This window comes from Apaloderma vittatum, unplaced genomic scaffold (genome assembly GCF_000703405.1).
Source record: "Apaloderma vittatum isolate BGI_N311 unplaced genomic scaffold, ASM70340v1 scaffold29943, whole genome shotgun sequence".
Classification (NCBI taxonomy): Eukaryota; Metazoa; Chordata; class Aves; order Trogoniformes; family Trogonidae; genus Apaloderma; species Apaloderma vittatum.
Genome location: NW_009706904.1, coordinates 1884 through 15236, shown reverse-complemented (window position 1 = coordinate 15236; position 13353 = coordinate 1884). Strand labels below are relative to the sequence as shown.

The window sequence follows — 13353 nt, the reverse complement described above, 5'->3', positions numbered from 1 at the left end:
CCCAAAACTGGACACAGCACACGAGATGAGGCCTCACCAAAGCCGAGCACAGGCCCGTGATCACCTCCCTACTCAGGATGCCTCTTCTTCCAGCCTCCCAAGGTCCCTCTGAGTGGCAGCTCCCCTCAAGAGCACAGGGACCGTGACCCCCAATTAGGTGTCATCTCCAGTCGATCAGTCATAAAGATGTTAAATAGGACAGACCTGGGTAGACCTGCCCCAAGACAGACCTGTTTCACATAAAAGGGCACTTACAGCTTCAATATATATAATGTCTCTGCTGCCTGGTGTAAATTCTGCATGAAAATTCCAGATCATGAAGAGTGAGGTACTGAGAGTGACCCATGAGCTCCAGGCAATGAAAGACAAGATCAAAGAGAACAGTGAGAAGATCAAAGTGAACAAGACCCTGCCGTACCTTGTCTCTAACGTCATCGAGGTGAGTGCGGTGCGCCCTTCTGCAGCGATGTGAGGGGTGTGTCGGGAGGGAGGAGGGCAGGGAAGTCATCAGTCGCTGGGAACACAGCGTGGTCTCGAGCCACGGATGGTGCTGGAGCCAGGGCCTTTGGGTTTTTTCGATGGATTTTGCGCGCATCGCTTGCCCACTTGGAGTCTGGGTTGTTCTGTCGTTGTTGGCTGTCAATTTTCTATTCTTAAAAAAAGGGGCTTTGTTTGTACTTGTGTTCTAAAACTAACTGAACTTAATGTGAGCTGCTGTAATGGGAGGAGAAATCAGTGCTGTTAGCTGCTACTTCGTTCTGATCACAACAGTGTCTTCCTCTGTGCTGTTGTGTGCCAATTCCTGAGGACAGGAAGAGATTCATTTTTCTAGGAGAGCTTTAATGCTTTCAGGATTCTACTGCTGATGGATGATGGGAAGTTTTATTTCTCCGCCTGCACGTAATGTAGAAGTTACTCTTGGGGTCATCCTGCTAGCCTGGTTTCACTGTCGTGAAATCCACCCCCCTCTGGTTTTCAGCTGCTGGATGTTGACCCCAATGACCAGGAGGAGGATGGAGCAAACATTGACCTGGATTCCCAGAGAAAGGGCAAGTGTGCTGTGATCAAGACCTCGACACGCCAGGTAAGACCTGTGTGTAAGACCCAAGCGCGAGGAGTGCTGAAAAGGAACCTCCCCTAGCATGGATGGATTTTGCTGTCTTTGATTTGTTTCCCGCAGACGTATTTTCTGCCTGTTATTGGGTTGGTTGATGCGGAGAAGTTGAAGCCTGGAGACCTAGTGGTGAGTGATGCTGTTGAGACACACTTAAGTATGTAGAGAAAACTCTATATGTCTTGCTGATTGGAAAGGACACAAATCTGCCCAGCTTTCCCCAAGACCGTTTCTGTACAAAAACGTTAATAGAAGGGTATTATGGGTTCAGTCATAACTGTAGTACAGGAAAGTAGTTTGGAGTGTATGTTCTTTGTACATAGAATCAGCTGCTGAAAATTTAGATATCACCTAGTAAGCTTTCTAAGACCAGTCTTTGGTATGGTAAGTAAATTCGACTCCTCTCTTTAAAAATGCGCTAGGTTGTTAGCTGTGGTGGTGTCCACGGTGCCGGGCTCCGGTGGTTTAGTGAGCGCCACTGCCAGAGCTGATTACTCCTGCATCCTGAGGCCTGGCAAATCATCTCTGATCGCGTGTTTGTTAATTGCTGCCTGAAGGGGCTGTTAAAGCAAAGAACTTGTGTTTACAGGGGGTGAACAAAGACTCTTACTTGATCCTGGAGACTCTACCGACTGAATACGACTCACGGGTGAAAGCCATGGAGGTGGACGAGAGACCCACGGAGCAGTACAGTGACATTGGGGGGCTGGATAAACAAATACAAGAGGTGATGTTTTTTGTTTAGTTTCTTCAGTTTTCTGACTGAGGACAACAGTCCTTTAACTTCAGCTCAGAGCAGAGAGCCTGGATGTGTGGAGGGGAATGGGTTTATGTATGAATATTTTTCTTTTGCTGCAGCTGGTGGAGGCCATTGTCCTGCCGATGAATCACAAGGAGAAATTTGAAAACTTGGGTATACAGCCGCCCAAAGGAGTCCTTATGTACGGGCCTCCAGGAACAGGGAAGACGCTTTTAGCGCGAGCGTGTGCCGCCCAGACCAAGGTAAAAGGAACCTCTGAAAGTGTGTGGGGGTGTCGCATAGTACCTGAGAAAGAGTAAGAACACCTGCAAGGGGAGAAGGCTCACACACACACAAAAACTGGTGTTACGAGGGCTGGGATTTTCTTGGCTGCTGGCTTGTGTGGTTGTTTTAATTAAGGGCGTCTTGTAGTACTTGGAAGTGACTCTACTGGGAAACGAGGTGTAGGATTCTCTTTCACTTCGCAGGCCACCTTCCTGAAGCTCGCAGGTCCGCAGCTTGTGCAGATGTTCATTGGCGATGGAGCGAAGCTGGTACGTGATGCCTTCGCTCTAGCCAAGGAAAAAGCTCCTTCCATCATCTTTATTGACGAACTGGATGCCATCGGCACTAAAAGGTGAGGCGTGGGCCGTGTTTTAAAGCTCTTGGCAGCTGCCCAACAGCTCCCTTCACCTGTGCGTGTGAGGGAAGCTTCGCTTAAAGCACAGCGTGTTCAGAAATGGTGTAAAGCCACTCACAGATCGATAGGAGTTGCCACAACCCCTGGGTTCACAAGCGAAGTTCTTGAGATGTGGGCTTTTGTGGACTCCAGCTGTATAGAGCCATTTTCTGGTAACTATCAGGCGCGTGGGGATGTTCATCCTCGTTTACTATGTGGTTCTCGTCAAGGCAGGGCTTCCCATAGTTTCCAGGAGGACTTTGGAAGATGTTTTCCAAGGAGTGTGACTGCAGTCATTCTCCCTTCTGTGATTAAAAACACAGGGGCAGGGTGGTGAGGTATGTGCAGGTACTTCCACCCTTGTTTCCTCCTCAGGTTTGATAGCGAGAAGGCTGGTGATCGGGAGGTGCAAAGGACCATGCTGGAGCTGCTTAATCAACTTGATGGTTTCCAGCCCAACACACAAGTCAAGGTTGGGATCTAGCAGAGAGTGGTGCTTTAGCAGGAAATGGACAAAAATGTCCAGGGAAGAAGCTTGGTGGGTCTTGGGGAGGAGAGGCCTCTCCTTCGGTGCGTCACACTGCTGACCCTACTTCTGCTTAGGTGATTGCTGCAACCAACCGGGTTGATATCTTGGACCCAGCTTTGCTCCGTTCTGGACGATTAGATCGCAAGATTGAGTTCCCGATGCCTAACGAGGAGGCCAGAGCCAGAATTATGCAGATCCATTCACGCAAAATGAACGTCAGGTATGGAAGAGATGTGGCTTTCTGGGGCTGCGTTAGTCACTTACGGCGGGACCCCAGGGCTGTGGAGTGAGCGGTAGGTGCTCTCTTGTTGAGAGCTCACTGGTGGGTTTTAAGGAAGCACCGTGCTCTGCTTTTTGTATTTGATACCTGTTCTCAGACTTCTTTCTCCCTGTTGCCCCTCTCCTCCCCTCCCCACCTCAGCCCTGATGTGAACTATGAAGAACTGGCTCGCTGCACAGATGATTTCAACGGGGCCCAGTGCAAGGCGGTGTGCGTCGAAGCGGTAAGTGCTCACCCACAGCAGCCAGCACCGAGGGGAGGGAAATGCAAAAGTCCTTTGAGTCTGATGTGATGTGGCATGGAGTCCTTTGAGCTGATGTGATGCCCTCATGCCCTCACTAAATATTGTCTTGTTGTGCAGGGGATGATTGCTCTCCGCCGGGGAGCTACAGAGCTCACCCATGAGGACTACATGGAAGGAATCCTGGAGGTTCAAGCAAAGAAAAAAGCCAATCTGCAGTACTACGCCTGATCTTGGCCCAGTCAAGTTTGTGGGCTTGGCAGAGGATAGGATGAAACTGGACTGTACCGCTTACTTTCTGTCTGGAAAAAATAAAGCATTTTTTCCCCTCTGAAAACAAATCCGTGATGTGTTGGGGCTGATGCCCTTGGTGGTTCTGCATCTGCAGAAGGGAAGGCGAGAATCTCCTTTCCCCAGGGCCTACCATGCTGCCTCTGGAGCTGCCTCCTGCTAGACCTGGATTAGATCCTGCCCTGCTGCTGCTGCAGGATGAGGACCCACAGGTTACACTGCATTCAGCTGAGCACCTGAGGTGGCCTGTCCCACAGGGTCACAGGGGTCTCTGGGATGCAGGCAGAGGCTCCAGGCTGGGAGTGGGTGAGATGGGTCCCGAGGGGCTGGGGCGGTCTCTGCGTTTGGTTCCACGTGGCCGCTGGATCGGGGAAGGGGCCGGGGTCCAGGTGCGTTCCAGGGCTGTGGGCATGGCGGGTCTGGGCTGAGGGACCGCGTGACCAGAGCCAGGTCCAGGTGCTGTTCTCCCAGGTCTGGAGCAGGCAGAAGGGGCCAGGGGGGACACACGAACTGCAGCGCAAGCAGCATCCCCCCACCTCACCTGTGCAGCCAGGGAACAGACGGAATGACTTTGTTAGAGCCTTTGAAACTTTTGAACTGACACTCCTTTTGCAAGGGAGAAGGAAGTGAACACAATTCACACATGAACGATGCTCTGACTCTGTCATTTAAACGTAACTCTGGAAGCTTTAACATTGCTGACAAAACGTACGTGAGCTCTCTGGTGAATTAGCCTGGTAATCAGAAAGAATTCAAGGTTTCATCTACTGAACAAATCTTTCAGTACTTTTAATGCCAGTTGAGAATTACAACTTCCATTTAAAAATTACACTTTTCATAAATACACTGACTTTAGCATTAAGTATCTTACATGCCACTGTATTGTATTTTAAATACAATGTAAACATCTTCAAATGCTGGCCATCTCATCTTTACCTGTGCAGTTTTTTGGACACTTGGGAGAGGTATGGGGATGTGAGGGAAGAAAGAAAACATCAATGAAAGGAAAAAAAAAAAAATGCACCCTGAAGTACTTTGGCTGATGTTCCTGAGCTAGCCCAAGCACTTGCACTGGTTCCAAGGTCCTTACCGCCCGCTTCGGAGAGGGAGCTAGTGCCAGCGGAGCACGCGTGTTCTCCACATGCCGTTAGGGAGGGATGAGCGGTGAAGCGGGCAGAAGCCACGCGTTCCTGAGGAAAATACACTGCGATTCCTTTGGACGTTGATGCTGGAGGGGGCTGTCCATGTCCTGCCCTTGCAGCAGTGCTGCTGTCTGAGCTGGGGAGAACTGCTCAGCTCCTTTCACAGAACAGGAGGTGCACCCGCGTGTGATTTGCAGGGTGAAGGTAGGACAAGGCTAGGACAGGCTTCCAGAAAACCACCCTGACTCTACGGGAATAGTTATAAGCCGTGTGGTGCAAACATCTGGCTAAAAGAAGGGCATGTTAGTTAGCCAAATGAGTAGCCTCACCTGTGCAAGAAGCTGAGGAAAACTGCCCCCTTTCCTGAAACCAGTAAAGAGTTTTTTAGAGGCTTGTTGCTCAGCCACACATAGCTCCTTTTGGAAACAGCTTTAGTAGTGAGGAAATAGCTGATATCACAGCGTGGAATAGCACAGATTTCCGATTCAGATGAATTTGTACTAAGAATGGGCTAATTCTTTGGCCTAAACCTCAGTTTAGATCAAGGTTCTTTTGGGAATTGATGGCCTGAGCCAACACTAGACACACCTGTTGCAAAAGTGTTCAAGCCAACTTCATGTAGCTCCTTGCCCTAACCTGGGTCTGAATTACACAGACCTGCAGCAATAGAGTTGGTGCGTAAACATCCCTTACAACTGGACAATAACAGGACCATGGAGGTACAGTTCAAAAAACAGCACAAAAAAAAAAAAAAGAAAAAGACACAGCCTTGGACTTAATTTGCTGTAAACAGAAGAAAAACAAATCAAAAGAACTGTCCCCCTTAAACCATCAATGAGCAAATCGCCAACAAGTCAAACCTGGAGTTACTTTGCAATGTCTGTGTCCGCGGCTGGAGGCTGGAGCAGCACCCCGCGGGGCAGGCTGGCCCCGCCACCGCTGCGGCGCTGCTCTCCACACGCCGACACGCCGCCTCTTCCCGGTGTTAACCCACAGCTCTGCCCAGGCTGCGCTTTCCAGAGTCTCTCCTCACTCCCGCCGAGGTCACACAGCCCCGTTTTCTTGTCTGGGTTTTTGTACGGATGCCCGAGACGTGTTGAGGGAAGGGGCCAATGTGCAGAGGAACCCAGCGAGCAGGGTGAGGCCCAGGCCCCCCCAGGCACAGAACATGGACCAGCCATAGCCATGACTGATGTCCTCGGGCAGCCCATAAACATAGCGAGGGTAGCGAGACAACTCAAAATTGATCCCAGCTACGCATGTGCAGAGTGAGATGATACAGCACGTACCTGCAGGAGAAAAGCAAGAGGGTTCCACACTGCCCTCAGACTGGTTAGTAATGTTTTTTTCCACCAAGTAGTTTCAGACTAGATTTTCAAAATCAAGCCCCTTTTTGTTGTCCTATCAGTAACTCTTCTTACAGGGCACAGGGGAGGAAAAAAAAAAAGGCAAAATACATAGGACTACGGGATACCCCATGTCACAGATACCACTTGCCTTAGCGCCCTCCGTTGCTAGCTCATCAGGCTTCAAGTCTCCCAAGACTTTATTTATTGTCAACGACTAGTGCAGCAGGTTCTGGACAGTATGTGGGCACCTGCTCCTGTGGCAGGTAGCCGGCCGAAGCCCGGGGCTGCAGAGTGCAGCACTGCTTGGGGCCTACGAGGAACTCCCAGACTCCTGGCAGCTGTAGCCGGCGTCTGTAGAACATGCCCAGGTTCTTGTCACCTGCTACATGCTCACTAAACACCTACACAGAGGAGCCAAAAAGCCGAAGAAACGTGTAACACGAGGCACTGGTATGTCTAACATACACTTGTGTGCCGGACTCAAGGTCAAGGTGGTCACTTCCTACTCTCTGGCTCTACTGCTGACCGCACACCCGCCACTGTAAGCGCAGAAGCACTCCGGAGGGACCCAGGCTCCCTGTTCCATCTACAAGGCTTTACTTGCTGCTGTGCAATAAAGAAATGGAAATGTTCCCAGAGGACACTGCAGCTCAGCAGCTCGCAAGGTGATCCCACAGAACCACAGAATCATCCAGGTTGGAAAAGACCCTTGGGATCATCGAGTCCAACCATTAACCCTACACTACAAGTTCACCCCTAGACCATATCATGCAACACCACATCCAAGCGATGCTTAAACACATCCAGGGATGGCGACTCAACCACCTCCCTGGGCAGCCTGTTCCAATATCCCACAACTCTTTCCTTGAAGAACTTCTTCCTAGTGTCTAGTCTAAACCTACCTTGTTTAAGCTTGAAGCCATTCCCTCTAGTTCTATCACTAATTACCCGAGAAAAGAGACCATCCCAGACAGCTCAGGCCTAACTTCCAGCCTTTCCAGCATCACATCATATCAGCAGGGTGGTTTTCTGTCGGCTCCCCAAAAACATGCCTTGAGAAGGCTCATTTATGGCAAGGGAGGTTCCCCCCCACCCCAAAGTGGCAGCAGACCAGCGTCACACCTACTTGTTTAACTGATACAGATGCTGTTGTACCACCAAGTTCCTTGCTTGCAGCCATCACAGATGCTGACAGTGGGCCCCTAGGGTAGCACCGCTGGCTTTTAAGTAGAGCCTTGCTTTTCATACTTGTAAGTCACCCATTCATCACCTGCAATTTAAGAGTCCCCATCCCGGAAGCAGCTCAGCAGCTCACTCTTCTGGTGCATGTGTTGCTACTATGCCCCTTTCAAATAGTAGCTATTGAGCTAAACAATCAAAAAGTTCAGAAAAACCCTAGGCCATGCAGAAAGTCTGCTCCTGGTAAGCGCTGCACTCATGTCCTTACCATTGGGTCAACGTTCTCCAGGCTTGGCTGTGTTTGGACCTCATTGCTACCCACAAATGGAAGGATCTTGGAGCAGCAGAAAGGTGCTCTACATCGTCTTGTTTGTTTGTTAAGATTCCCTAGGGAAAACTGAGCTGAGCTGTCCGAGAGGAGCCGCAGGCTCCAGACACTCGGCACAGGCAAGAGGACTGTGCTCATTGTGCACATGGTCCCTGTGGCTACGCACCAGCTCTCCAGAGCCGAAGGCTCCTGTACACGCAGTGGGGGCTACTTGAAAACACACAAATATCCACGCAAGCACAGGGCCTGCCATGTTCTGAAGGCTGTAGCTCTGCTGCGCTGTGCTGACGGGTTTGCTGCACTAAGGAACTGCTTTGTGTGCTGACTCTACATTTAAGCACACCTCCCCAGGCAGCACTACTGACAGCGGTGACTTCAGGACTAGAAGTGAAAGGCCCTCACCTCCCATTAGAAAGAGCAGCCCAGCCACGTACTGCATGAGCTCCTGCTGCTTGCAGCAGCCCAGCACACCGATGATCCACCCAAACAGGATGATGGAGACTGCCATGCCAATGAAGCCAGCGGTCATCCTCCGCAGATCTGGGGAGAGAGAAAGGAGAAAAGTGAGAAAAGAGACATGAAGGTGGTGGCACCCAGACAGGACAGCCAGGAGAGAGTCCAGAAAGATTTAGATCTGCTCGCTCTGAAGTTTGTGCTTCACCCGTAGACTCCTCCTCCTGCAGCTTCTTTGAGGTAGTTTGCCTGTTACACTGAAACTAAGGGAATTCGGGTAACTTGACTCCCTTCTGCTGGGCGCTGTACAACTAGAGCGCATTTCTGTCCTGATCTAGAGGAATACCAGCCAAATACTCCTCAACGTGGGACAGAAGGGCTGCACTACGAATTGGGAACCAATTTGTAAATGTTAGTATGACAGGGGCTTTGTGGACATGTGTGGTGTGTCTCTTTGGGATGGAGTTTGTTGGGCGAGTGTCTGCTAAAAAGAGAAATAAAAGATATGAGAGGGGACGCTGAGGAGAAGTAAAAGTAGCCCTTTACTATTCTGCACATGGAAGGCAGATGGTGTGAACCGAAAAGAGGAACAGTGGGAGGACAGAAGCAGAGAGCAGATCGATACAGGAGGATGGGAACAACTCCAGTTACAAGCTCTAAAAAAAAAGCTGGGGCACCAGTGACATGAACAGCATTTTGTCATCCATAATGCAAGTGCTGGTCTTGTCTCCTCCTAGTTCAGTCTCTGGCCTCAGCAGTGAGGCTCACATGACAGGGGCTAGGCAGAATTAGGAGAGGAAATAGAACAGAAAACAAACACAGAGAGAAGCAGGATCAGCAAAAAACCTGACTAAATCGTTCTCAGTGACAAGCTATGGCCAGTCATCTGTGTGGGAAGGGCTTGGGCATGAAGCAGCTTGTGGGCCAGGAACTGGTAACAGGAGGTTGTAAAGACAAACTGAGCTGGTCCCCAAAAGAGCTGGTTGCCAGGGAGCTGCACCAGGTCGCTGGTGTGCACACAACAAGAAAAACACAACAAGATCTATGCAGACCGTAGGGCACCTTTTCTGCAAGTCAGCCAGGAACCGTCCGTCCTCAGATCCAGAACATGATCACTCCTTGCAACACGCTCCACACACGCCTGTATTCCTGAATTCACCGCTCAAGCGCCTCCAAACCTCACGTCCCCTTTCCAGTTAGACTGTCGGCTGCTTGCCCTTCCTCACTAACAAATACGCATTTATCCCCTGAGCCCAGCGGCAGCCAGCGGATCCAGAGCCCTCCCGTGGCATCGCATTAAGGCGCTGAGCGACCCAAACAGTCCCGTACGCTGCTCTGGGCTACTTACGGAGCGCGTGCCACTCGTCCTGCCGGATGGTGTTTGTGATGTTGATGGGTAAGTTGCGAGGCAAGGAGCTGGAGGTGTAGTGGTACTTCACAGCAGTGCAGCGCTGAATAACTCCTGTGAAAGAGACATCAGAGTAAAAAAAGCGTGCAAGCTCCGTGCCTGCCCTTGCTGCTGACCCGGCTGTCCCGACATGGCTCACACAAGGGAAGACTCGGTTAAGCAAATGTAAGTAGAAAAAAGCAGTTCCCTTCAAAGGCTTTGGGGATTAGAAGGGCAAGGAGCCTTGCTACAAAGAGCCACTGGCAGGCAAGGAGGGAGCAAGGTGCTGAGCCAGGCAAGCTTCGGGGAGTAGCTGAAGGTAAGCAGTAACAGAAGTCACCGAAAACAGCACCAGAGCTGGCACGGTCACTCTGCAGTGGCTGAGGAGAGGAGAAGGGGCTAAGTACCAACAGGACTGCTTTGTCGCGAAGAAAACAGAGTTGAATCACTTTGAACTTTTTGAATGAATGCTGGCAAGTGAACTGCGTGGGAGAAAAGTCTGGGAGAGAAGTCTGCACTCCCTCCAGCGGCCACTGGCTCTGCTTTATTTTCAATGAACAACAGGATCCAGGTAGGCTTCTTTTCATCATAGCTTAAAGTGTACCCTAGATGCACACGTGAACGGACACGCACGCTCTTCTTGAAAGGAAATTTTAGTTCAGAAAAACAACTGGTAACAGAGAAGACACTAAGGAGTGGAGGGAGAGGAAGACACCTTGTCCTCTCTGTTTATTTAAATAAAGCTGGGGCTGGAGGGGAGGATAAACGTGGATGGCGGGGTGGAAGAGAGCAGCCAGGAAGGTAAAATTGCTAAATGGTACAAACAGTTCCCCTTAAACAACGGCCATGTGAAGCAGTATTCTGCATAAGAGCAAGGATTACTACTTTTATAGCTCATTAACCAAAAATCAAAGACTAGAGACCATACATCCCTTATGATCAAAGCTATGGACTCCTCAAATAAAATATCACTGATAACCATTTGTTCCATATTATTACAAGAGTTTACATGTAGACTAAAATTAAAACCTCTCCACCTCATACAAATCTAGTTATTTAGAAGTTTTCAAATTCATTCTGCCTTTGGTTTATAAACTTTCTTCATAATCCTGTCTAACCCAGAATTCAAACTGCTGATTTTACGTAGGTAGCCCATAAAATTACATTAAATCAGCAAGTTTGAAAAATGAGGAGCTCAGGGGTTAGCAAATTTTAGGGCTTCAGCTCAGTGCTGACCTCTGATGCACGGGGCTTTATGATAACACCACCACAAGTCACTTTTCCAACAGGATTCCTGTGTTTCTGAGAGCACCGGCTGGACCTGCTCTGGCGTGAGCCACCACAGGCAAAACAAGGGAGGCCCCTCTGTGTCATCTGCTAGAAAATCTGAAACATGTAGGCAAGAGAGTCAGATCTGGGAAGCACCCCAATCTCTCAGTTGAATACCCACCTGCTTTCTCCCAGAAAATTGCAATATAAACCCCGGCAATCCTCAGAAGCCAGATTTTGCATCTGCAGTCACTAGTTCATGCTTCCCATTTTCTAGGCAAATCTCCTAAGTCTAATGTGCAGAGAAATTACACACTCAAATATATCCAGGTACTCCATGGGCTGCATTTAGAGTGATTTAACACCTTGTTCTCCACGTACTCAAGGGGAAAAAAAAAAAATCACATCTGCAGTCTCAAAGTTATTGTGAGGGCAAAGGTATTTCAAAGGTTCTCCAACAGGTCTTTCATCCCTTAAATCACAGTCTATAGAACACGGACGGCATCCTGCCCTCTGGTTCGGAAACCTGCTAGCAAAGAGATTTTCTGTTTATAACACATGCAGACAGCACCGTAAGAAAGTCTGCCCATATTCCAAATTAAAAACTTTGCCTTCAGGCAAGGGCTTGGACAGAATGGAGTCATGTGGTGAACGACGAGCCAGTGAGCGTTGTCTTTTTTGGCAGCCAAGTAAGCTGAGAACACCGGACAGAAGGGGGCAGGTGCGCACGCCCATGAGCCAACCATAACGCACTCACGCAAGAAGAAGGTGACACAGCCAGCCTGGTCCTCCCATTTCTTAGGGGCATTACGAGAACATGAGAAAAGCTGCACTGCACGTGTAATCTTCTTGATTAATAAATAAAGATAAAAAGCAATGAACTGCATCCGGCAGAGTCACATTGACCCTTTAATGGCCAAGCTCCGTGTCTGTGACCTCCCACTGCCAATGCTGGTCCTCACACCTTGTCCTCACCGTGGTGGGTTTTCTCCCCCGCTCAGGGCTGCAACTGCAGACGAGTTTTGCTCCCACATCCTCTCACAGCCCTTGAGACACCCCATGGGAGCATCATCCCTGGATGAGTCTTTTCTCCCAACTGAACGCGAAGGCTGAGAAAGATCAGAGGACACTGGCTAAAAAGAGTTTCTGGATCCCCGGATCCCCAGGCTGCCAGGCGGCCGGAATCCCAGACTCGGGTCTGTCCTGACACAGCCAATTCGTAATCCCGGGCTTGGCACACCCTGACTTCCTCCTAGTTTAGTCTTCATCTATTTCATCTATTCATCTATTTCATCTATTTCATCTATTTCATCTACTTCATCTACTTCATCTACTTCATCTACTTCATCTACTTCATCTACTTCATCTATTCATCAGATTTCGAAACATGCAGGTTTTCTTCTCTGTGCTGCCTGTGCGCCAGCACCACGAGGAGGAGATGGAGGGGCTCTCATTTTCAGTTCTGCTGCCTGGTCCAGTCCTACCTCTGAGCAGTTTAGCTCTCACACGGCAGGAGAGCCCCTCTCCTCCTCACCCGGAGCAAGAGCACAGAGCAGCCAACATGAAGCTACCCCTCGGGCCTGGCCCTCCCCTCCCTCGCGCCCCAGGACCAAGTGGCCACTGAAGCTCCCTGGCCGCTTCCAGAGAGCATCGCAGCTCTGGGATCGTTCTGTCCATGTCGTCCCCCAAGGGCCACCAGATCTGGTGGATCAACCTTTCTCTAGAACACCACGGTCACTCCCACAGATCACATCTACTGACAGATCATACTTGCCAATGGCCATGAAACACCAAAGAGGTTGAGTTTATTAAAGATACCACTATCACAGATGCTCCAGAGACCTCACAGTCATTTCCACAACTCAGCAGTTGGAAAGGACGGGAAGTACGGACACCGGGACAGAGCAGTTTTCTCTTAAGGGCCTCACGACTGGCACAAACCGTTGCGTTCCCCTGCTCAAGCACCCAGTGGTTCTTCTCACGGAGCTACATCCCAGTACTAAGAAGTAATTTCTGCCCAGTATATGAGACGTGCCAGCCCCGCGCCAGGGTCTCCTCAGAACAAGCCTGAAAAGCAATAAAATCCCCAAGTTTATGAAGAGTGACGAACCTTTTCTTTTTTAATTCCTCCAATCCGCCAGCGCTAAAACGCATGTTGTTCAAACGAACCCACCAAGCAATCCAAAGCAGCCTATCGGGATGGATCTTTACTAATTCATCATTTTCTACTGTCACCACTTTGTAAGAAGCGCTTTTTTTCAGATTAATAGAGCAGACCACTAAACAAATCCCCGCAGGACCCGTGGCACTAGCTCTCTGGCGCGCGAGGGACGCTGCACAGGACCCCAGCTCTTACGCGCAGAGTTCCTCCCT

At 49.9% G+C, this 13353-nt stretch overlaps 2 protein-coding genes across 2 annotated transcripts; one reads left to right on the top strand and one right to left on the bottom strand.

Moving 5' to 3' along the window:
- Window positions 1-295: 295 nt before the first annotated feature.
- Window positions 296-3923, top strand: PSMC3 (proteasome (prosome, macropain) 26S subunit, ATPase, 3). Its single transcript, XM_009865972.1, has 10 exons — window positions 296-439; window positions 980-1084; window positions 1181-1243; window positions 1704-1841; window positions 1973-2116; window positions 2342-2490; window positions 2908-3004; window positions 3136-3281; window positions 3483-3564; window positions 3703-3923. The coding sequence occupies exons 1-10, from the start codon at window positions 317-319 to the stop codon at window positions 3811-3813; spliced, it is 1158 nt and encodes a 385-aa protein (XP_009864274.1). The 5' UTR covers window positions 296-316; the 3' UTR covers window positions 3814-3923.
- Window positions 3924-5731: 1808 nt separating this feature from the next.
- LOC104271337 (transmembrane protein 178B-like) lies at window positions 5732-9786 on the bottom strand (the record flags this gene model as incomplete). The annotated part of the gene is made up of 3 exons (XM_009865973.1): window positions 5732-6304; window positions 8274-8411; window positions 9673-9786. Coding segments are annotated over 3 exons (497 nt in total), but the record flags the coding sequence as incomplete, so codon positions are not given.
- Window positions 9787-13353: the final 3567 nt, after the last annotated feature.